The sequence below is a fragment of the Psammomys obesus genome, unplaced genomic scaffold (assembly GCF_907164565.1).
Source record: "Psammomys obesus unplaced genomic scaffold, mPsaObe1.curated_primary_1811, whole genome shotgun sequence".
In the NCBI taxonomy this organism is placed as follows: Eukaryota; Metazoa; Chordata; class Mammalia; order Rodentia; family Muridae; genus Psammomys; species Psammomys obesus.
The window spans coordinates 9,251,848-9,277,526 of record NW_026596057.1 but is presented as its reverse complement, the minus strand read 5'-3'; the positions used below and the strand labels follow the sequence as shown (position 1 = coordinate 9,277,526).

At 37.4% G+C, this 25,679-nt stretch overlaps 1 protein-coding gene and 1 non-coding gene across 3 annotated transcripts in view; one reads left to right on the top strand and one right to left on the bottom strand.

Moving 5' to 3' along the window:
- Positions 1 to 25,679, bottom strand: part of Rabgap1l (RAB GTPase activating protein 1 like) — a 648,858-nt gene that overhangs the window by 583,540 nt on the left and 39,639 nt on the right. For both annotated transcript variants that reach the window (XM_055624410.1, XM_055624411.1), the window contains exons 2-3: positions 5,979 to 6,149; positions 4,474 to 4,666 (exon numbers count right to left, since the gene is read on the bottom strand). In XM_055624410.1, coding sequence (XP_055480385.1) covers positions 4,474 to 4,666; positions 5,979 to 6,116 — 331 coding nt within the window. In that variant the 5' untranslated portion in view covers positions 6,117 to 6,149. The remainder of the gene's footprint in view (positions 1 to 4,473; positions 4,667 to 5,978; positions 6,150 to 25,679) is intronic.
- On the top strand, positions 16,452 to 16,582 carry LOC129689524 (small nucleolar RNA SNORA17). The gene has a single exon (XR_008722130.1). It is a non-coding gene; the product is annotated as a small nucleolar RNA SNORA17 (small nucleolar RNA).

The following is a 25,679-nucleotide window of genomic DNA, read 5'->3' as shown; positions in this document are numbered from 1 at the left end:
AGAGAGAGAGAGAGAAAGAGAGAGACAAACTGACTTGTTAATATGTGCCCACTGACAAGAATTTTTCTGTAGGTGGTCAATCACTTTTAAGACATCTTAATGTTGAATCATGCCCTGCCCCATTAAGCATTATGATTACATTCCCTACATAGGTTCCATCATACCCCACTATTTAATACTTTGATCAATATCTAAACTTATCTTAAACCAACATTGAAAATTGGACTATTAGAGCCCTAATCCAGTCCAGACAATCCCTCCTCATTAAAGTGATTAATTGAGAAGTCTGAATACAGAACAAACCTTCACCAATGAATCAATTCATATCATTCTCCTAACCGGTTAGCTGGTCAAATTAGAATAAAATACTGAATTTAATCAGTAAAAGAATAATTTCTGTCTCTAGATATGAGCACATTATCACCCACTCTTACCATTTACTGTTGGTAGCCACTGTGTGACCATAAGGCAGCTACTTGCAGAAAACAATAACATGGAGAAAACTAGAATCATGCTGACACTCATGAGCGATTTTCTTAATCACAGTATTTAAAGCAAAAGACCCATCAAAACTCTAATTGGCACCTTCTGGTGGCCACGCAAATTAAAGATCATAGAAGAAGGAAACTGCTTTTTGCCTACTTGTCCTCAGTATTGCTGGCAAGTTTATCTACTCTGTTGTTGCATCAGTTCTTAACTAGTATTAGAATAAACTTCTTCAGAATTCCAATGTAGACTAAAGACAAACAGCTCTGCAGGAATTATCTAGGCTCCAGGTTGAGGCTACTAAGACATCCAGCATCATGGACTAAATATCAGATTCTCAGTCTTTCCAGCATGAGACAGCCATTGGTGGACCGCTTGAATTGCAGTCTAATAAGTCTAATATAAGCCAGTCTAATAAATTCCCCTTTAATATAAATAATATTAAATATAATTGCATTTATTTTAAAAATATTAAATATAATTAAATACAAAGATATTAAATAAGTAAGTAAATATAATAAATATAATTGACACCATTCTATCAGGTATGTTTTTTTTTATCTTACACTTTCCCTATCAAATATATTTTTGTGCACTCTTTTAAAAGCAAAACAAAAATAAAGCCTTGAACACTATGGCCGGATTCTTAAAATCTATTGCTGAGCAGGTAGACATGGCCACCTGTGCTGGAGACATACACCTTTTGTCTCATGGAGACTGGTTTGGGAAAAGACTATCTGAAATGCTGGCTTGACCCTTGGAAAGGACAGAAAGCAGCTGGGGACTCTGAAGTCTCTGTATCTCTGCAGATGGTTTTGATCTGCCAAGCAGGCAACATTCCAGAGCTTTTTCAGGTCTAGTATGAAGAATGAAGACACTCCTCAGCAACCATGAACAAAGTGCCTGGCTAGACCCAAGTGGATTACACCCATGCCCTCCTCCTGTTTTTGGTGACACTCTTTGCTTGCTTCTCAGATCAGTTCCTCTTCATTCCCTGCCACAGAGAATCAAGTTACCATTAGTACTCAGCTCCCAAACTGAAAACCTGGATATATTTGTCTTCCTCTTTCCCCTACTGTGCCTGCCTCCCCCTCTTACCCATTCATAAAATCTGAGTCTTCCCAAATGCTGGCTTGAGATTCCTCTCAATCATTTATTGAATGTTCACCACCCCTTTCACCTTGACCCTGGCAATGGCTTCTGTCTCCACCAGGACTCCAAAACATTTGGCATGAAATGAAAAAGAAAAGCTGTGAAGTAGAGGCAGAAGGATTTCAAGTGGGGAGTGGGGGTGGGGTTGATACACCATAGAAATCAAAGCTGCCCCTTCAACTGAAGAATGGATGCAGAAATTGTGGTACATCTACACAATGGAATATTACTCTGCAATGAAAAATAAGGAAATCATGAAATTTGCAAGTAAATGGTGGGAACTGGAAAGGATCATCCTGAGTGAGCTGTCCCAGAAACAGAAAGACACACACAGTATATACTCACTCATATAGACATTTAATATAGGATAAACCTACTAAAATCTATACATCTAAAGAAACTAATCAAGAGAGAGAACCCTGACTAAAATGCAAAATCCCCATCCTGAAAGTCAAAGAGGAAGGACTTCAGAAGAAGAAAACAGGAAACAATCTAGGAACCTGCCACAGAGGGCCTCTGAAAGGCTCTGCCCTGCAGACTATCAAAGTAGACACTGAGACTTATGGCCAACTGTTGAGCAGTGTACATGGAATCTTATGTAAGAAGTGGGAAACAGTAAGATCTGGAGAGGACAGGAACCCCACAAGGAGAGCAACAGAACCAGAAAATTTGAACACAGGGGTCTTCCCAGAGACTCATACTCCAACCAAGTACCAGGCATGGAGATAACCTAGAACCCCTGCACAGATGTAGCCCATGGCAGTTTAGTGTCCAAGTGGGTTACATAGTAATGGGAAGAGGGACTGCCTTTGACATAATCTGATTGGCCTGCTCGTTGATCACCTCCCCCTAAGGGGGGAACAGCCTTACCAGGCCACAGAAGATGACAATGCAGCCACTCCTGAGGAGATCTGATAGACTAAGATCAGAAGGAAGGAGAGGAGGACCTCCCCTATCAGTGGCCTTGGGGAGGGGCATGCATAAAGAAGGGGAGGGAGGGTGGGATAGGAAGGGGAAGGGGAGAGGCTTATGGGGTGATACAAAGTGAATAAAGTGTAATTAATAAAAATAATAATAATAAAAGAAAAGAAAACAAAGCTGCCTCTGTAGAGAACAACAGGATTGAGCAGGCACTACAGAAACAATTTACACAGACCTCTTCTTCAACGAGATGGTCAGGTATGCTCTTTAGGAACCCCTAATACATTATAAAAGCATCTTTACTTATGAAAAGGTTATCAGAGTATATATCACACTCATACATGGCTGCATGTTTTATTTTTAGTTTGAGATGGTATTCTAAATGTTTTTAAGATTATTTATTATTTATATAGTATTCTGCCAGCATATACGCCTACACTCCAGACGAGGGCACCAGATGTCATTATAGATGGTTATGAGCCACCAAGTGGTTGCTGAAAATGGAACTCAGGACCTTTGGGGAAAAAAATCAGTGCTCTTAAACTCTGAACCATCTCTCTAAGCCCTGTGGCTGTATTTTTATGAGATATACTGATGGATCTGATGTGCTATTTTAGTTGGAATTGCCAATTATGCTTTAAAATAAGGGTAAACTTTGTGGACAAGCACATGATGTAAAAGATCCGTAACACTATTCTTTTTCTTTTTCTTTTTCTTTTTTCTTTTCTCTGTGTAGCCTTGGCTATCCTAGACTCACTTTGTAGACCAGGCCACCCTCGAACTCAAAGCAATCCACCTGCCTCTGCCTCCCTGAGTGCTGAGATTACAGGCTGCGCCACTATGCCCAGCTGACACTATTCTTTTGTTTTTGTTTTTTAAGACAGGGTTTCTCTGTGTAGCCAGGGATGTCCTGGAACTCAGGCTGTAGACAAGCTGGTCTCAAACTCAGAGATCCACCTGCCTTCTCTTCCCACGTGCTGGGATTAAAGGCATATGATACCACCGCCCGGCTAATGCTATTCTTTGATTCCCACTAATTTTTAACTTGTTCAACAAGTACTGAGAACATATTATGTGCAAATTTGCAGAGGTAATATGAGAGCTCAAACAGAGTTCTTAAAAAAAAAAGAAAGAAAGAAAAAAAGTTGACATCTGAATATTTTACAGGCAGATATATAGGCAAAGCCCATAAAAACCAAAATAGAAACTTCTAACCAGAACTGAAAGCATAGTGGCCCTGATCTAAATTAAACAAAACTAAGAATGGGCATGGGTTTTTGGGGTTTTTGTTGTTGTTGTTGTTTCTTTTTTTTTTTTTGGAGGGGGGAGTGTTAGGAGAACCATGGGGGCAATGTCATCAGGCTGGACTAAAATTAGTCATTCTCCTGCCTCAGCCTACTGTGTGTTCTTTAAGGCCAGTCTGGGTGACACTGTCTCAAAAGAAAAAGAAAAAAATTAAATACTGGGCTCAAGGACTGGATCATCAGTTAAGAGAACTTGCTGTGCTCTCTTCTCACACTCCCTCTGCTCTTCTACCTGTCTCTGTCTCTCTCTAAGGCAACTCCCTTCCTTTCCTTTCCACAATAAACTTCCTTCCTTAAACCAAAAAAAAAGTACTTGTACAATCATGAGGACTGGAGTTAAGATCCCAGCACCCACATTACAACCCTCACACTATGCAAACACTATCCAGCTCCAAAGGCTCCAACACTCTGTAACATTTGTGGGTACATAGACATGTGGCATGTGTCTACAATGACACAAAGGCACATATACACACACAAATCTTTTTGTCAAAATTAAAGACAATGTTAAACTAAAACTTTTCTAATTCTTTTTTTTTCTAATTCTCATCTTAAGTTTTTGTTATTTTATTCCATTTCCCTTCTAATCTTTAAGTATCCAATAGAGTACCTGTATTAGAGGGATCCAAAATTAACTGAAGAGGTGGCTTATTTGTTTGGCTGGCTGAAACATCTCCAAAGGAACAGTCTGAAACCTCACTGGATCCGGAACAATCAACATGTAGTCTGCTTTGTCCTTTCTCAGAATCTCTCAAAACCTCTTCCATGGCTTTTTCCAACTGTTCATCACCATTGGAAGCTATCTAAAAGCAGAGAAAGACAATTCTTTTTCAACCCTCTTAATTATGCATCTTAATTTATTTAAAATATTTCATTTTAAAAAATTAAAATCTAAATTTTTGAATATACAGTTAATAAATAAGGACAATTTGCAGTGATATCTAATTTCACATACCCATAAATCGTGAATGATAAAATACTAAAGGAAAGAGTAGCTTATTGGTTTAACAAAAGGATTCTTCATAAAATATTGCAGGTGCTTTCAAGCTACATTTGAAACAAAACCAGTGAGATGGCTCGGTGGGTAAAAGCGCTCACTGCTAAACCCAACTACCTGAGTTCAATCTCCAGATCCCTCATGGTCAAAGGAGAGAACCCACTCCAGAAACCTGTCCGTGGACCTCCACACAATGTACTGTATCACACACATGCTGCACCCACACCACACACACACACACTCACTCACACACACACACACATACACACACACACACACACACAATCAGACCATGGCTAACTTTCTTACTTACATTTTTTTCTAAAAAGTAAGTGGGGAACAAGCTTAAGTAAATAAGCACAATAATGCTAATACAGCTGTCAAAAATTAAGGCGCTGAGATCATTTGAATAGAACTATGTACTAGACATAATATAAGTACTTAATAATCTCTTTTACAGTAATATTTCCGACTCACTGATACATTCTGATGTCATACTTACTATTAGGAAGTCATAAATAAAGTAATACTTTATTATTATTTCCATTCCTGTTTACAAAGAACGGTTACCAATCCCCATGCACATATAACAGGGCTTTCTTGCTTTCCATTCTTTGACTTAAGAAAGACAGCCCAAAATTTAAGAGAGAGAACAAACATATCCAAATGAAAATTCAACTGCCAAAAATATAAAATATACACTTTTAAACTAATTAGTCAACTGTTAAACCATATCCCAGACTTTCACATGATTTAAAGCAAAACATACATAACAGGAAAAACCTGTCAATTAAAACCCAGAAGAGAAACAAAAACAATCAAATAAATTTATATAAAAATTAATCAGTAAGTTTAGCTCATATATTATTTTTTCTCTATTTCCCTTCTCTTTCTTCCTCCAAGAATTTCTTATTAGAAGGTAAATATAACCAAAAAAAAAAATTTTAAGGTAAAAATCAAACCAAATCTGAAAGAATCAATCAAACATTTGACTTTTATTATCTAGGTCAGTACTTTGAGAAACTCTTCAGTTTTCATCATCAAATGAGCTCCAAATGGTTGAAAAAAGAAAAAATTAATAAAAAATAGTGGCGTATTAGAAAAAGAAGAAACAGTACCTTCAGCTGTGGCTTCCCATCATCCTTTGTAGAGGTGTCATCTGCGTGCTGAGGAACCAAAACAAATTCTTCACTGTTCAGTGTGGCCACAGAATCAGATGACCCGCTAACCTTCTGTAACGAAGCTCTGACCTCCATTTCAGTTCTGCAAACTTCTCTTCCCACATCCACCTGGCACAGCGAAAGAAAGAAAGAGAGAGAGAGAGAGAGAGAGAGAGAGAGAGAGAGAGAAATACTTGGTTAAAAACAAACTAGTTTAAAAATGAACTAAGAAAGCTTTTTAAAATGGTTCATATGAAAAAAGAACCCTGGCAAGAAGATTGTCTCCAGATTAGGGAGGCTGTCTTCTTGGACTAGGCCTTATGGTGGAAATGCACTCTCTACATTGTTAACTTCCAGACTAAAAGAACACTGTTACATGAAAAACACAGCCCAGCAGTACCTCAACCAAACAAACTTACTTCTACTTAATTCTATTTTGTTAAGAAATACTGAAGGTTTTGTTTGTTTGTTTCAACAAACAGCAGGAAAAAGTAAGCATATGACTAGAAAAATATAAAAATTCATACAAATGGTGGGGGGGTACTGGAGGGGCATGGTTACTGTAGTCTCAGCTACCTAGGTCTGAGATAGGAAATGCTTTAAGCCCAAAAGCTCAGCACAGCAAAAAAGAAAAACACAGTAAAACCCTGTCTCATACAATAGAGCTATAGATATTCAATTACTTTATTAAATCCAAAAGGTTTCAAAACACTTATCTCCTAAAGACCAAGTGCCATTCTTTTAAGTATTTGGAGGGATTATTGAATTGACACATTAAGATAAAATTTAATACCCTACGACATATATTTCCTCGCCAGAGATATTAATATCTAACACACGAAAAAGAAAGCTTTCATACATGATATTCATGTACCAAGTTAAGTCTCAATAATCAAATTCAATGAAATTACATTTTACTGATAGATCTATTGTCTCACAGAAGCTCGAAATTTTAAAAAGTTCTTATATTCATTCATACAACTAATTTTGCCTGAAGATATATATACTACATATGGACCTAATCCTGGGTTACATGCCTGAAGAAAGCTGGACAGGCAGGCAATGTCCCAAAGCTTAAATATTAGTTGGTGGGGAGGGGACAGAGCAGGAGGGAGGGAAGGAAAAGGGAGAACAGGGGGAGGGAAGGAGGAGTGAGAACAGGGGGAGGGGAAAGAAAAATAGAGTTTCCCAAACTAAAAATTATAAAGAAAGTAAAACAGCAAGTGACAGAAAAACATGCAGACTGTAGGAGTAACTTCAAGTAAGGTGGTAGAATTCTTAGGGAAAAATACTTAAAAGAAAAAAAAAAAGCCTTAAATCAAATAATGTGCACTGTTAATAAATTGGTAATGTGACAAGGGCAGGACAGGCAGGCTGACCTGAAGAACACAGGACCTGGCAATCCATGGACAGTCAATGAACAAAAGTCTCCAAAAATGTTCTGTCAAATGCATCACTATTTTCATTGTACATATAAATATGGCTGCAATGTTCCACCTTGTCATTAGGTGGCACTAAAACCATTAATCTTGGCAAAAAAGAAAAATCCAAGTTCAAATTGCACATTTAAAAATTACTTTTCAACTTTAAAAAAAAAAAAAATCAAAATTCCCAGAACACCCAAACAAAAAAGAATTATACTCCTCATCTATGTGTCATTTGTTGCTGTTTTGTAAGTAAATTGCTTTTCTTTGTAAAACCCTTCATTTATCTTGTAGGTTTTTTTAATCACTTCATATACTGTGTTCATGAAACTCCAGCAATGAGTTAGCAAGTCATGTCTTTTTCTCTTTTACGCTGTACTTTGAATCCTTACTTGCCAAAGCATCATACAATCCAAGTATCTTTCTGTGGTCACTCCTTCTCCAAGCTGCTGTTAAGTTTTTCTACCTGACTTCTAAATGTTGGAAGTTCTTAACCTTGCACACTCGCTACCATCCCATTGCACTAAATGAAAAGTTCCTGTGTGTCTACACTCAGCCTCCCAAATTTCTATCCCAACACAAACATCTCTTCTAATTTCCTAACTTGGAATCCAAATTCCTTCTTGTCGTTTTCAAAGAGAAGTTTTATCAGTATCTTAAATCAAATGTGACCAATAGAATTTCGAAAGAAACTTCCATACCTGTTTCCCATCCAACAGTTCTCATGTTAGTAACCAAGCCTCTTTCTACTAACTTCCTCAAACAAACTTGCTTCCCCTCTACTGCTTCACTCTTCACATCAGCAGGTTATATAGTCGGGCCCCTCCAAAATAAACCCTACCTCTATCTATTTCAGTGGAAATACTTCCAGCAGAAGAAACAGGATGTATAAGAGCATATGTAAAAGCAGATTCAGTCTAAAACTTGAGACCAAAATAATATTTGCTATAATGCAAATGGAACCAAGGCTGTATGCTGTGCCTTACTGGGCTCACTGTACTCTCTCGTTAGAGCACCTCAATCAAAGCAAATTCTTTCCCACATTACAGACTTGACTCTCAAAACTACTACATCTTCTGTATTCATTTTCATTCATGCATTTAACATATATTCTGTGAGTCTCTACTATGCACCAGAAACCATACTCATTAGTAAACCACTGTTGTCTCTGTCTTCCTAACACTAACAATGGTTTCGTGTGTCTTATAACAATTGTGTACTAAAGTCTCTAAATCTGTTAAAATAAGCTTTCTCCCTATATAAGCTGTTTTATCACAATTTTAAGCAGTGAGCGCTAAATCAGGAATATCATAAATGTATAAGGAACAGGTGAGTAATAGTCTGCTTTTATCATTTATTAACATAAAATACAAGTGAGCCTATAAAAAGTTAAAATATATCAAAACATAAGCACAAAAACATTAACAGAAGATACATAGTACCATTAAAGAGAAATGTATAAAAACATAAAGATCCAGTATCATAAGTGAGTAAAATGAGCTGTAACCACACTCTGAGCCCGAGTATCACAGTGACTGTTGTGTGAACTAATCATGCTCATGTGAGCAATTTGTCACTGCAAGAAACTGCATACACCCCAAGAAGTGATATGACTTTTGCAACAGGTGTCAGACCATTGATCAAACAAGAGAGAAGAATCATAAGAGAGAAAGTACTCTGTTCAAGACAGAGAGAAGAGAGTTTCAAAATTTCACAGAGGCAAAGTCCTGAACCTGCAAAGTCCAGAAAAAAACAGATGGTGCTCACAGAAAAGAAGCCAAGATGAACACAGCTCCCTGAAAGAAAGATGAGAAACAGGAAAACATCCTCCAAAAAAGTTCAACACTCACATAAACAAAGGAAACAAAAAGTCCACAAATTCAACAGATGTTCCTCCTTGCCCCAGTATATAACCATCAGCCCACAGGAAGCCATTCCACAACCTCATCGTCCCTTTCTTTCCCCCCCCTACCCTACCCTCTGGTGTTTCCCCTTTTTCTTTTTATTTCATTTTAACTGTAGTTTCGCTGCCTTACTGTTTTAAATTTTTTTTATTTACATATTTTTCATTATTGGGCCACCTTTTTGCTTTTCGTTCACCCACCATGTTTATTTTTCTCTCTCCTACATTTTCAGTAATTGCTGTTGTTTTTCCAAAACAAACAGAAAACCTCATTTTATTTTTACTCCCCATCTTAGATTTATCTAATTTCGTCTAAACTTTCTGATTATTTAAAAATCTTTGCTTTTTATTTTCATTTTTATCTTTTCTAACCTCTTATTCTTTTCTCCTCCACTCTAAAACATCCTTCTCCAATCGTTATCTTCTGATTTTTGTTTTGCTGCTCTATTTTTCTTTCCCTTCCTTCTCTGTTAACCTTGTTTCCTTCATACACATTAATCTTAATTTTTAACATCAGAAAAAAATTTTCCTAGTTAGTTTTATTTATAAACTTGACACAGCCTAGAATCCTCTGAGAAGCAGCCTTGACTGAGAAGTTACACAGATCATATTGGCCTGTAAGCTGGCCTGTGAGGGGCTGTCTTTATTGTTTTTTGTAGGGGGATCCAGCCCACTGTGGACAGCACCATCTAAGGAGATGACGATGGGCTGAATAAGGAAGCTAGCTAGCTAAGCATGAGCCTATAAGTAAGTCAGCAAGCAGAATTTTTCCATGAATTCTCTTTCAATTTCTTCCTTGAGTTCCTGCCCTCAATGATAGGCTATGATAGTTCCCTCAATGATAAGCTATAACCTAGAAATATAAGCCAAATAAATTCTTTCCTCCCTTGCTTTTGGTCAGAATGTTTTTAATCACAGCAACAGAAAATCAATAACCTAGAACACTACTCTACATTAGTATTCCCTGGGGTTGTAGTCACTAATGTGGCTTTCATGAACATAAAATATATTTCTGTATCTTGTATAGTTTGACAGTGTTGATATAATAATATACAATATATTATGATTGTCTCCTTCTCCTTAAGTGGTATTAAAGAATGAAGCTTCAAGAGTAAGGCCCCCATAATAAAGTTCCCAAATAAATCCGGAAGAGATACTGAAACCTAAATATATGCAAATCACACAATGGACACACAAGAAAAAAACAACACAATGACTACGCCAAAATATCTGAACTCCAGGATTCAAAGACAGTGAAATGGGTAAAAGACTAAATGAAGAGTTCAGAAATTTACTAAAAAAAAAACAAAAAAAAAATCAGTAACTTCAAAAAGGATACGGGCAAGTAGATGAATATAATCCAGGCCCTGGAAAATCAGCAACATGGCAGGAAAACTGAGCAAAATGGATAAAAAAAAAAAAAAAAAAACACAATGTCAGTCAAGTACTAAGAAACAGTAAGCAACATGAAAAGGAAGGAAACAGAGGAAATAGATAACTACACAACAAAAAAACCAAAAGAAGACAAGCAATGAAACTCAGTGACACCACCAACACCACATCTAAAGTAAGTAACAATTGTTGGTCACTAGTTTCTATCAACATCTCAACCATGTTTATAGCAGCTTTATTTGTAATAGCCAGAACCTGGAAACAACCCAGATGTCCATCAACGGAGGAATGGATACAGAAATTGTGGTATTTTTACACAATGGAATACTACTCAGCAATCAAAAAGGAGGAAATCATGAAATTTGCAGGCAAATGGTGAGATCTAGAAAAGAACATCCTGAGTGAAATATCCCAGAAAGAGAAAGACAAACACGGTATATACTCACTTATATAGACCTATAAGATATGATAAACGTAATGAAATCTATACACCTAAAAAAGATAATCAAGAGAGCGGACATGGGGTAAGATGATCAATCCTCGTTTAGAAAGACAGATGGGATGCGCATTGAACATTGACAGGAGTCTACTGGGCGCATTTGAAAGACTCTAACTAGCAGTGTTTTCAAAACAAAGACTCATGACCAAACCTTTGGCAGAGTACAGGGAATCATAAGAAAGAAGGGGAGTTAGTCTGATGAGGAAAGGATAGGAGCTACACAAGGACCAAATATATCTGGGCACAGGGTCTTTTCTGAGACTGACATGCAACCAAGGACCATGTATGAATGTAACCTAGAACCTCTGCTCAGATGTAGCCTATGGTAGCTCAGTAACCAATTGGTTTCCCATAGTGAGGGGAACAAGGACTATTTCTAACAGGAACTCAATGACTGGCTCTTTGGCCTCCCCACCCACCAAGGGAGGAGCAGTCCCGTTAGGCCACAGAGGAGAGCTTTGCAGCCAGTCCTGAAGATACCTGATAAAACAGGATCAGATGAATGGGGAGGAGGTTCCCCCCTATCAGTGGACTTGGCAAGGGGCACGGTGGAGATGAGGGAGGGAGGGAGGGACTGGGAGGGAATGAGGGATCGGGACACGGCTGGGATACAGAGTTAATAAAATGTAACTGATAAGAAAAAAATAAAATTAAAAAAAAAAGAAAAACATTCAGCTAAGAAATTGAAATCTTAAAATATATATGTAAAGAAATATTCAATATTGAAAACTCAAAGAATCAAATAAAAAGCACACTGGAGGTAAGATGATTCATCGGGAAATGACAACTGCTGCAGAGCCTGACAACCACAGTTCAATCCAAGACACACACAGCAGGAAAGGCCAAATTCCTGCATGTTATGCTCTGACTGCCACCTGGGGTGTGTGCACGCACGCACACACACACACACACACACACACACACACACACGCACACACACTAAGAGAGAGGAAGGAAGAGAGGGAGTGAGGGAGGGAGTGGAAAAAAAGAATTTAAAAAGTAAAATAATTTTTAAAAAAGAAAACTACAGTGGAAAGCACCACCAATCAAGACAACCAAGCAGAAGAAAGAAGACAGGATTGAGGAAATCATACAATCAAGCATCAATAAGAAAGAAAAAAAATTAGAACTACAACATTATGGAAGAGATCCTAGAGAATTAATATTATCTCTTAAAAGTTTGGTGAAGACCTGGTATTATGCCATTATACTAATACTAAAACTAGATTACAGAGAAACTATAGACCAATACCTCTAAAAAATAATCCTCAATAAACTAGAAAGTCATACCTAACAACACACAAAAGCTACATACTAGGTATACAAGACTGGTTCACTATTCAAAACCCATCAATGGAGCTGGAGAGACGGCTCAATGGATAAAATGCGTGCCATCTAAGCATTAGGACTAGAATCTCGATCTCAACCCACCTAAAAGCCAGGCACAGCAATGTGCATCTAATTCGGGTGCTGGAAGGGTGCCCTGCAGTTCAATGGCCAGCCAGACGAGCTCCAGGCTCATCCAGAGAGTCTACGTCAAAATATAAGGTGGAAATTGACTGAGGAAAACAAATCCAAATGAATGTGCACCAAAGTATACAAACCCACCGCAATGCTCACACAATACACACATAAAAATACTATCAATGTAATCCAATGTATCAAAAGACTAAAGAAGATCATGTGCTGGTTCAGCTAATAAAATATAATGACATAATTCAATACCTATTTATGAATAATATACTCACAAAAAACAGTTATTGAAGTTCTCTACTTAATAGTTATTGAACCCTCTCTAGTCTAAAAAAAATTTAAAAACCAACAACTAGCAAAAACCTAGATATATTACCTCCCAAATTGGGGCAATGCAAAGGTTCCCTCCCTTACATTCTGCTTTAGCACCCTAAGAAATAAGTGTTTAATCACATATCACCTGAACATCAAAGTAAAAGCCCTCAAAAAAAATACCGCAAAAGAAAAAAAGAAAAAGAAATCCTCCTTCTAAAACTAATGAGCAAGTATAGAAAGACTGTAGAGTTCAAAACTTGTATACAAAAGCAAATGTTTTCCTACCCACAACGATAAGAATATGATAAGACAACAGTGGGGTTGAGGAGACAGAACAGTCAATAAAGTGCTGCCCCACAAGCCAGGATCTAAATTTGATCTCTACAACCCAGAAAAGGGGACAGAAAGCATGCCACACATTTGTACCTCCTACACTGCAGAGGCAGAAAAGGGAGGCCTGGTGCTCACAGGGCCAATCAGCCCACAAAAATCAATGAGCTCCAGGTTCAGTGAAATCAGAGAATAATTTGTAGAAGTTGTTTCTCTCCACTATGTGGGTCCTGAGATCAAATTCACATTGTCAAGCTGGGCAGCAAGCACCTTTACCTCTGAGCCATCTCACAGGCCTAGAAAGAATTTTTCAATAATAAAAAAATTAATTTGTTGATACTCATTGAGCACTTAAAACTATATGACAGATTACTAAACTATCTGCAGTAGAATAAGGATTATGTCTACTTTTGCTTTTTTCACCAAACAGAATGGGCTCAATAAATATTTCTTTAATGGATAAATGAATTGTTTTGAATATAGAAGCATGGACTCCTACATCAGGTAGAAAGTTGGACTAAATTAGTTCAACTGGGCAGTATAAATAGGTAGGTAGGTAGGTAGGTAGATAGAGAGATAGAGAGAGAGATAGAGAGATAGAGAGAGAGAGAGAAAGATAGATTTCTAAACTAATTTATTTTTACCATTCTCATTCTATATAATATCTGATTACTTCCTGACCTACATCCCAATAAGCAATCTCAAATGTAATTTACTGACTATTATTACATAGTTTTTTAAACCAAAATGTTAACTTTCTCTTTATTTACAACAATTTATTTTATATCAAGACCAGTTGGAAATTTATTGGAGATCTTTTAAATAATAAGGAGCTCACTGTTTTGTAATATCAAGATGATACTTCCAATTTCAACATACATATCCAAAACAGCATCACATAAAAAAAAAAAAAACAAATCTGTTTTTAAAGGAATTTCATAATGATATCAAGTCTGTCAAAGGGTTTTTAAGTTTCTTTAGGGTATATTTTAAAATTACAAGGTATTATAATCTAAACATAAACATTTTCATTTTCTAGGCATCTTAAGTGCTACAGGCAACCTGGTGTGTGGGTTGTGTATGTGACTGTATACATGAGTGTGTGTGTGTGTGTTCATGAGTGTTTCCCTCCCATTATCTACTATTCTAATCTTAAAGGAACTCAATGATTATTTTGACTACATTGATCAATCTAAAGATACATCTGCCCCACCCCACTACCCATACACCAATAGCAACTCTACCAACTGCACTAGGTCAAAGAGCTTTTAATTTTTACTCTAACTCAACACTATTTTCACTGAATGAGCAATGATGATACCCAAATCCACACCTCGTGTAGAAGCTTAGAACTAAAATTTTTCACATACTACTATAAACAGTATAACAGCATTCAACAAAGTCTAACTTAAAGCTATTTTCTTCCCAAAATTGCTGAACACTGTCAAAAGCATGAAATTGTAATGCACACAATCTAATTTCCTTCTGTACAAAATGTGGTTAACATTCTTGTACTGTTAAATTATGTGTTGCACCTATTCATTTTCAAGTGTCTCTTGAAGCAAAATAGAAATAGAAAAATATATGTGTGTGTCAAAATCATATACACTGTGAGGACTATTAGGCATAAGAACCAGAATGACTACAGAACACTCCTTACAATTGTGGAAGATGAAATAGTCATCGTTTATAAGTAGGTACGAATAATATAGAACATTTGCCAACCAAAATCGTTCTTATTTTGAAGACTGACCCATCCCCCCCAAAAAACTACCATGACCCATTTATTAAACAATACATCCACTGCTTTAGAAGTGCCCAAAACACAACCACTTTGGAAATCAATCTGGCACTTTCTCAGACAATGAGGAATAGTGCTACCTCAAGATCCAGCTATACCACTTTTAGGCATATATCCAAAGATGCTCAAGTATACAACAAGGACATTTGCTCAACCATGTTTGTAACAGCTTTATTTGTAACAGCCAGAAGCTGGAGACAACCCAGATGTCCCTCAGTTGAGGAATGGATACAGAAATTGTGGTACATTTACACAATGGAATACTACTAAACAATTAAAAACAAGGAAATCATGAAATTTGCAGGCAAATGGTAGAAAATAGAAAAGATCATCCTGAGTGAGGTATCCCAGAGGCAGAAAGACACACAGGGTATATACTCATTTATAAGTAGATATCAGACAGATAATATAATCATACTAAAAGCTGTACACCTAAGGAAGCTAATCAAGAAGGAGGTCCCTGGGTAAGATGCTTAATCTTCATTCAAAAAGGCAAACGGGATGGACATCAGAAGAGGGAAGAGGGAGAAAACAGGGAACAGGACAAGAGCCTATCACAGAGGGCCTCTGAAAGATTCTACCCAGCAGGGTATCAAAACATATGCTGAGACTCATAGCCAAACTCTGGACAGAGTGTAGGGAATCTTATGAAAGGGGGAGAAAGACCTGGAGGGAACAGGAGCTCCACAGAATCAAAAAATCTGGGCACAGGGTTCTTTTCTGAGACTGATACTCCAACCAAGGACTATGCATGAAGATAACCTCGAACCCCTGCACAGAAGTAGCCCATGGCAGCTCAGCATCCAAGAGGGGTCCCCAGTAATAGGAACAGAGACTGTCTCTGACATGAACTCATGGCTCTTTGATCACCTCCACCTGAGCAGGGAGCAGCCTTACCAGTCCACAGAGGAAGACAATGAAGCCAGTACTGATGAGACCTGATAGACTATGGTCAGATGGAAGGGGAGGAGAGCCTCCCCTATCATTGGACTCGGGGAGGGGCATAGAAGAAGGAGGGAAAGTGAGATTGGGAGAGAATGGGGGAGGGACTACAACTGGATACAAAGTGAATAAACTATAATTAATAAAAATAAAATTAAAATTAAAAAAAGAATTGCTCAAGCAAATATGTACCAACATATGCAAGTATGTATGTATATATGCATGTATGTATGTATGCAAGCATGTCTCTGACCTTGACAGAGGATCAAATGATCTTGATCATCAGCACTCAGTAGGGAGGAGTCCAAGGTCAGCCTAGGCTACATGAGACCCTGTCTCAATAAAAAATACATCTGCCCCAGAGGCATTGCAGGTGTGGCTGCTATGTCAATGTGCATCAGCAGGTGGCAGAGAGGAGAGACGCTTATGTCTACACTCAGTGCTCTGACCTAGGAACATCTGAATGATTAGGAGCCTAAATTTCCCTGAAAACAGTGAGCCTGAAATGACCACCAGTCTGGTGTTATGCAGGCCCGGATGGTAAACAAGCTGGAGACTAGAAGAACCCTGCCTGGGACCACAACCCTCACATGAACAGACAACCTTCACATGGGGACACTGAGACAGGGGCTAAGAGAGGAAAAAGCCCAAGACAACAACCAGACCAGCGCCATGGGCCCAGACAGGGAGATAGCCTGAGATGACCACCAGTCCAGTGCTGTGCAGACCTGGGGGAGCAGACCATGCCCAAGATGATCCTTGACTGGTGCCATAATGCAGAAGCAGGGCATAGCACTCCTGAGACGACCCCAAACACCCAGAGACCCCGACAGCACTAAGAGAAACAAGTGGTGGAGGAATGAAAAAGAAAGAGAAGGATGTGGACACAATGAATAGAAGCAGAACTGGACTTAAGAGTAGTGAGGAACAGTCTGATGTTAGTAGCCGGTGATGGGATCCCAGCCTGGGTTGCCACCAGGGGCCATACCTGGGTCTTTGGCCCTAAAACAGCAGGAGTCTATTACCACCAAAGCCAGGTGGTCATCGCTGGTCTGGGTTGCCAGGCAGGGGCAAACGGATGTCTGAGGGCTGTGCAGCACTGACCCCACCCCTCACCCGGGCATCGTGGGAGACCTGGCCCTAGGTCAAGAAAGCAGGAAAGCTGGATCTGCACCTCACCTGCTGCAGCACTTGGCAGAGCAGGCCCTGCATCTCATCTGGGCAACACAGCAGAGCTGACTCTGGTAGTGGGGACACAGGTAAGCCAACCCTGAGGGCATGTGGAAGAGCTGGCCCTGCCATTTGTCTGCTACTCAGTGAAATGGCTGACAGGGAAATGCTCCCCCCTCCTTATGGCAGGCAGGAGAGCTGGCTCTGAGGTCATCAGAGCAGGACAGCTGGTTCTACCTCTCACCTGCTGCAGCACACAGGAAAGCAGTCTCAGCTGATCTAAGGAATCTGATAGACTCTCTGGCCTCTACAAGCATCAAAACACACATGCCACATAGACATGCATGCAGATAAAGCACTCATATACATAAGATAAACTTAAAACTCAAATAACAAGAATATATTCTCTTTAGCATCTGGAACATCACATGGCACCTAAATAAAACAATGAAAGGATAAAATATATCTCAAAATTAAGAAACAGTTTCTGAAAATATCAAAATTATGGGTGAATATTAAGATGTAAAGACTGAACAAGTATTTCCTTCTGAGACAAACAAAAATTGTATGTAAAATAATGGCCCTCATGTAGCTATAATAGGACAAGAAAAAAGATTTATTCAAATAAGCAAAGGCACAGCGACCGAAGCCCTTGACATGCAAGCTTAACAACCCAAGCTAGATCCCAGAACCCATGTAAAAGTAGAAGAGAAACAATTCCATGAAGTTGTTATCTGACCTACATACATTCTATGCCCATACACATCACACACAAACACACTCCATAATGTTTTCAATAAAATTTAATCTCCAACACAACAGTATTTAAGACAGGTGAACTTTGAAGGGTGACAACATTATTAAGTCAAGAGTTTTAATAAATGGGATTAGCGCCCATAAGAGAGCATGCTCCACAACTTCCATTCCTTTTACCATATAACCAGACGGCATTCTTCCCCTCAAGAGAATACACCAACAATATGCCATCACAGAAGTAGTTATCACCGTCATGAGGCACCAAAGGCTGATTTCAGACTTCCCAGCTTCCAGAATAATAAGAAAAAGAATTTCCTAGTTTATAAACTATACAGTTTCAGGTGGTTTGGTACAGTGACACTAAGTACCTAAATAGTTTCTTCAAAACATCAGTACAAGATGGGATTATTCAATAAAATCAACTGTATAGGGAAAATAATTTAATTGGTCCCTATTCAAAACTCTATTTGACACAAATTTCAAAAGAAGTCTACCCAGGTATGGTCCTCAATGGCTATAATCTCAGCATGTAGGAGGCAGAGACAGGGGGATGGATCATAAGCTCAAGGCTGGGGCTACCTGGAGCCCTGTTTCCACAATAATAGTATTTAGCCATTGTTTTTAATTTTCTTTCTTACATAGCTAGGAGGAAATGATGACTATTTCCAATAGCAGCATAGAAAAGAGCTAAAGCAAAGGGAAGCAAAATTTTTTTAAAAAGACTAATAAATTTAACTCTATAAAAATGCAAAACTTGTGCACATCAAACCGTAAGGAAAAAATTACAAGACAAAAAAAGTACTGAAACATTTAAATGTGACAAATCAGTGGTATCCTAAGTATGTAATAAGCTATAAATAATAAAAAGAATAATAGTGTAATCAAAATGTTATAAAGGATATAAGAGAAGAATAACGACAAACACTGATTTCTAACAAGCACTCTATACTTCCCTCAATCACGTAGAGATTAGGCTGGAGGGAAGGTCTCTGGTTTAACTGTAAGCCAGTTAACCAAGTAGTCTTTAGTGTTTTGTTCAAAGAGCCACAGAATCTTGTACCAATTAACAGTGTTTTGCTGACAAGAGTTAAGCAAAGAGTAAGGAAAATAACCTCTCATCAGAAAATTGGAAGAAATGCAGCAGCACTACCTCTGGATAGCATGACATATAGATTCAAGGCCTACAGAAAAGGAACTATCACAAAACAAAAAACAAAAAGAATTCTAAAAAAATAGATAATACATAGACAGATAGAGTAATCCACCCTTAGCCTCCAGTCCTAGCATAAGCCTTTACCTATACAGGAAAAATTAGACTTGATTATAGAATAAATATGCAATTCAGTTGGCTGTCAAGTATAAAAAAAAACAAAACTTGCTCATATTGCCACCCCAGAAAAACACTGTTGACTTGGAATTTAGACATAACACCTATAATAATTACCATTTACAAAGTGTTTATGTATTTAGAATACTCTGTAAGGTAGCTATTATCCTCATTTTATGAAAAGGAAAACAGGAAGAGGATGGCTAAGTAGTGTATCCAATGTGACATGAAAATAGATAGCTGAGACAAGACTCAAAGCCAATCCACCAGATTCCGAAGATCCTGCTTTTTCACCATGGAATCATGATTTTCAAAAAGTACAGGATAATAACAGCTAACATTTGTGGTTTATTTTGTACTAAAAACTTTACATTCTATTTCATAAAACTCTGATTTTAACACAAAATTAACATTAATACATTTCTTTAATAAACAAACAAGAAAATGCTAAATGGCTAATCAAAAATCACATGGTTAATAAGGCAAGCATTCTGACCAAACAAAACAACCTGCAATAACTTTATTTTCATAAGAGATGTAGCAGACTAAAACAATAAGGAGAAGCTATGCTTATTTTAAGCACCAAACATCACACACACATAATTTACTAATAGTAGAGACCATACTATATACCCCCTTCTTTCTCATAAAATTCCTCAAACAGTAACTAGATGAACTGTAGAATTTTACATGGCCAATGTTTACACAAAAAAACAAAGTTCCTAAAGGGAATAAGAGATAGTTTGTTATAGAGCCATTTTGAGAGACTGTGCCTAGGAACACATATTTAGTTTACCCAAATCCAGTGTTCAAATGTGGAAAGAGTTTCATGAAGTTTTACAGGTTTATAGAACAAAGAAAGTCATGAATCAAGTTTATTCAAAATACAGTGGTGTGTGCATCAGTGAGACAGTCACAATAGGGAAAGCTTTTCTATAGGCCTCAGATGCTATCTGCTAATGTTCTTAGCCTTTAGTTTGGTAGAAGCTAGCAGTCTGCTAAGTTAATAGATTTACTCATAGGGTTTTACTTCCAGCAACCTTAAAATACATTGGTGTGCACAATGACAAGGTGGTCACAGCAAGATGGGGGGAGCTTTTCTATAGGCTTCAGATGCTCTCCAATGACATTCTTAGCTTCTGGGTTGGTAGAAGTTAGTAGAGTGATAACTTAGTAGATTTCAAAAGGCTTTTATCTATTAGTCACAGAATGTTAGGTCCCAACACAGAGGTGGTCAAGAAATGGGGCTAAAGCAGGAATGGGACAATTAGCCCTGGACCTACAACATCCCAATCACTCCACATTACTACAGTTCTAAGCAGTCCATCAGTCTCTATATTCTTTCCAAGAATTTTCATCAACACCAGCAATGTTGCTCAATTAAAGCATATCTTTGTCTGCCATCTCAATAACTTTTTAAGTTAGTTAGTTAAAGATAAAAAAATATCCTAAATTCAGAAAACAAGTAGCCTTCAATATCTTAAAAATAGCAATTTATTATGTTCCACACTCTTAACAATCGTGAAATCTTCCTTGATCTTCAAGTGCAAATATATCAATCTTCTTGATTAACTCTGCTATCCCATTAGTAAACATAATCAGCCACTCTAGTTGCCATTATTCAACAGCTGCCATTTTACTATTTGTCAAGTGCTTATCCAGAAGCTTCCTGCTTCAACACTGGCTTAACCGTTAAAGTAGGAGTGAGAGATAACACTCAGTAATAGAGCACTGGCCTACCACAAGGCCCTACATTCACTGCCTACTACATCACAGGCAGGCAGGCAGAAAGGAAGAAAGGACTAAATGGACTGATCCACCAAAGAACAACAGAAATCTAGATCTATTCCAATGAGGCTTTTTTTTTTTCATGTTCTATTTTCAAATCCACAGCATTTACGATGAGATGTTAACAGCCTGAAGGTGAGGGTACCTATGTTGAGGTTGACAGCTGGAATGAGACTGGAAATGAAAAACTAATCACTCTGAAACTAGTCATATCTTTGAAACCTCTGAGCAACCCTTAAATGACTATTTAAAAAGAAAAAGTACAAAAAGATGGGACAGTGGATAAGGTAAAAATTTCTGTAAATGACTAATCACATCTGTCCAACCTTGAGGTAATGGACTCAATAACTATGACGTATCCTAATTATTGAATGTGATGTCAAAAGTGAAAGAAAAATAATATTTTCCCAAAAGACACCCAAGAATCTTTAATATGTATATCATGAATTCATTCATTCAAATATTTACTATATGTCAACCATGTATACTACTCAATATTATAAGCTGAGATACTATAAGCTCTTCAGGTCACAGTACCTACAACAAATCATCATATATACCTTGTGGGTTGTTTTATCTTTTAAAAAAAATAAAATAAAGAAAAACAATTTTAGAACTTCTGGAATACTATCCTCAGACTCTCCAAAAATGTTGTTAAACCATACAGAGCAAACCCTTTGTCATAGCATGTTACTAAACATGAATATAAAATAAACATCAGTTCAAGGTCAATCTGGTCTATATAGCACCCAGGACTACCAGGGCTACATAGAGAGAAACTGTCTTTAAAATAAATAATAAATTAATAAATAAGCCACTCTCTCCTAAAGCTGAACTAAAAGCACAGCAGCACACAAATAACAGTACCCATCTGTGGGAAGTTGAACAGAACCCCTAATGATGAGCTCCCTAACTTGCACTTCAGATTATAAATCATGCATGCATTTCGACATGAGGTTACACAGGTGACAGAATAGTTATTATGTACCAAGTCAATCTATACCCACTTTCAAGGCAGGCATGGTGACACATGCCTGTACTTCCAGTACCTAGGAGATAGGGGCAGTAGGATCAGGAGTTAGGTCATGCTCAACCACATGGGGTTTTTAAGACCAAGTGGACCAAAAGGGGACTCTGTGTCTTAAAAAATAATTTCAAGCTCTCGGGAAAGAACCTTTATAGTCTGATGAACTTCATACTTGATCAAAATCAGAAACAATAAAATTATCTTATCTCAGAACTTTCACAACAACCATCATAACAATTTTTATTCTGTACTTAAGTAGATTCTTGAAACATTAGTTGAAAGGAAGGCATGAGAAAATCTAGTTACCTTGAAAAAAAAAATCCCATTGTAAGAATTATAAAATGTTTAAAATAAGATGAGTAAAGTAACCTAGTTAGTTCCCTTTGTAGCTAACATCACACTTTAAAGTCACAATTACTCAGCTGGAAACCAACTCAGAGGTAGCACACTTGCCTAATATGTACAAGACCCAGGGTTTGATCCCTAGCACCATGTAAAAAATAAATAAACAAAATAATAAAGCAACAGTTAAAATTGTAAGCATGAAAAGCACTCAAGTCTAAAAGCTTTAAGTTACAAATATATAAATATCACTTAAGAAATTCAAGGTTAGTATACATTATCTCCTGTTACTTTCATTTCTTTATGCTAGAAAGATAAATGCTGGGTTTTCAAAACCATTTTTAGAAGACTTGATATTCAGTAAAACCAAAGCAATTTCTTTTAGTATAGTTAGTTACAGTGAAATAATACACAGTAAATAATCATTTCTGTCATAAGAAACATAAAACAGGTTACAAATACAATATGAAACAAATGATTCAGATGATATATAGCCACAAGCATAGCAATGCTGCTTCACAAGTAACATCTTTTCTCAAATGTATACCTAAGAATTTTACAATGATAAATCAATACCTAAACATAAAGTAAAAAGGTGTTTTCCCACTAAATTCCCTAATTATCTTTCTTCCTAACAGGCAGCAAAATGATTGTTATTGTCCTTTTCTTTCCCTCCCCCTCTCTCCCTCTTTCACTCCCTCCCCCACCTTTCTCTTTTGTCTGTCTGTCTGTCTGTCTCTCTCTCTCTCTCTCTCCATGGTTTTTTAGAGACAAGGTTTCTCTGTGTAGCCTTGGCTGTCCTGGACTCCCTTTGTAGACGAGGCTGGCCACAAACTCACAGAGATCCATCTGCCTCTGCCTCCCTAAGTGCTAAGATTACAGGCATGTACAACCAAGCCTGTTCTTTTCTCTTAAAGGCAATAAATAAAGCAGAGATCCCTTCCTCTGCTTCACACTCACCAACTCTACCCACAGTCCTAGGGATAAACCCAGAGCCCCACAAACACTAGCTAGTTACACACAGATGTCACTGATGCATGTGTTAAAATGGCCTGTACCAGGCCTCTCTCCTGCTGCTCAACAAAGGAACTGGAATAAAATTTCATGTATTTTATGTCAAAATTACCTTTCTTGTCAAGTAGTTTTCCTCCTATTTTATTTAACATATAAAAATTAGACCTATATATGAACTATGTGCTATTTTAATATTATAAAATCACTATCTCAACTGTTCTCAAAATAAAAACACAGAAACCAGCACAGTAAACTCTCAGCACATAACTTCCCTCACTCTAGTCTAAGCCTCGCTCAACACCTTAAACTATTTACTAATTGCATCTGTCACCTAGCAATTTGTGCTTACAATACTAGATATTATCAGCCTTTCATTATAACCTGGGTACAGCACTTTCACAGCACCTAATGTAGCAAATCAGTAACAGGAAATAAGGTTTTGAGAAAAGCAAAAGATAAAGCCTTTTTTAACTTTTCATACTCTTGTCAAAACATGTCAAACTTCTGTAAGCCAAAAACACGTTTCAATTTCCTCCTTCGAGAAAAAGTTGAAAATAACATCAGGAGGTTTAACGCAGACAACTTGGGAAACTTGGGAAGCCTCACAATAAATGATTTTTATCACATACTTTTAGAACCAAATCAATAAATTGTAACAATTCCAAAAATATTCCAGAATTCATTTCCTAAATACAGTACTACTAGAAATCACAGACCCTTATAAATTCTAGCATCAAACAAAGTATATACGACTAAATGTGTGTTGTACACACTTTTGGTTCTAAGCTAGAGAGGCTGCCTGTTATGCACACATAACTCTTACTGGAGCACCGCGGGAGCACTGCTAATGCACCTGAGTAAATGAATGCATAGCAAGAGGCCAAGGAACAAATATTTACTAGCCAGTAAGCATCTGCAAGATACTTAGTCAGATTGATGTTTGTAACTTTGCTATATCCTCTTACTAATGACCCCTTTTCCACAACCTCCATAAGCTCAAAAAATTTATACCACACTCTTTACTGCACTACAAATATCAAAACATAATGTTGTTTACCTTAAATATGTGCAGTTTTAAATCTTGCGTTTTTGGCAAAAGAAACAGAACATCTAGACTAATTCATGGTTGTTTCACCTAATCCTTTTCTCCAAAAACATGAAGAATATTCCTATGAGTTCACTGTCACAAGAAAATCAAACCCTACAGTAAGCACTTCGTGTAAGGTTGATTTTTTTTTCAAATCTGTAACATAGGGTTTACCAGCATGCCATAAGGGCAATTTTGATTTCATTATTTAAATAGCTCAAAAAAACAATATATATTTTGAGGAAATAAATGTTTTCCATTTTAATGGCATAATTTAGAAATATAACAATGGTCATAACCATGTGTTGAGATGGCACCTCTAATTTTTAATAATTCAAACATTCAAAGCAACTTGTTAAAAGTGGTCCTCCCCCAAACCCGTATTTACTAATTACTATTTTACTGCTTACAAAATTATTTCAACTAACCTAATAATATTGGTAATTTTAATTATCTTTCAGTCTACATTTATAATAGTCACTTAACCAGTTTTATTTTGGGTATACAAATGGAAGAACATATTCAAACTAGTGAGTAGTTTGTTCTAGGTTAGAACACCTAAGTAAATATGGAATCTATATTTGAAGCAGACAAGTCACTTCCACTTGTAGTCATCTGCTTCCTGTAATGACTGCTCATAGCACAAGTATCTATCTCAGGACTAATGGCTGGTTGGAAGAGATGTGAACAAGTGGTTTTAAACATGTCTGCTCAGTTCCCTGCCCAAGATTTTCAGCTGAAGTGACTGAAACAATAAGTGTCATGACTCCCTGCAGTGAGAACCTCGGTTCTCTGTCCTCCTGTTCTGCATGGGAGTTCTCACTTGTTGGACAAACACAGTACTGGCTTCCTCATCACATTTTCTTACTCACCTTTACCCCACATTTGGCTTTTTCAGTGACTTGACTGTTCTATTCAAAACTTATGTCAAATTTTAATTGCTATTTTAATGATAATGAGGGATGAGACCTTAATTAGACCATGAGGACTCAGCCTTCGCAAATAAGTTACATGCCATTATCTCAGGAGTGGGCTAGTTACAGAAGAGTGGGTGACACTGCAAAGGGGA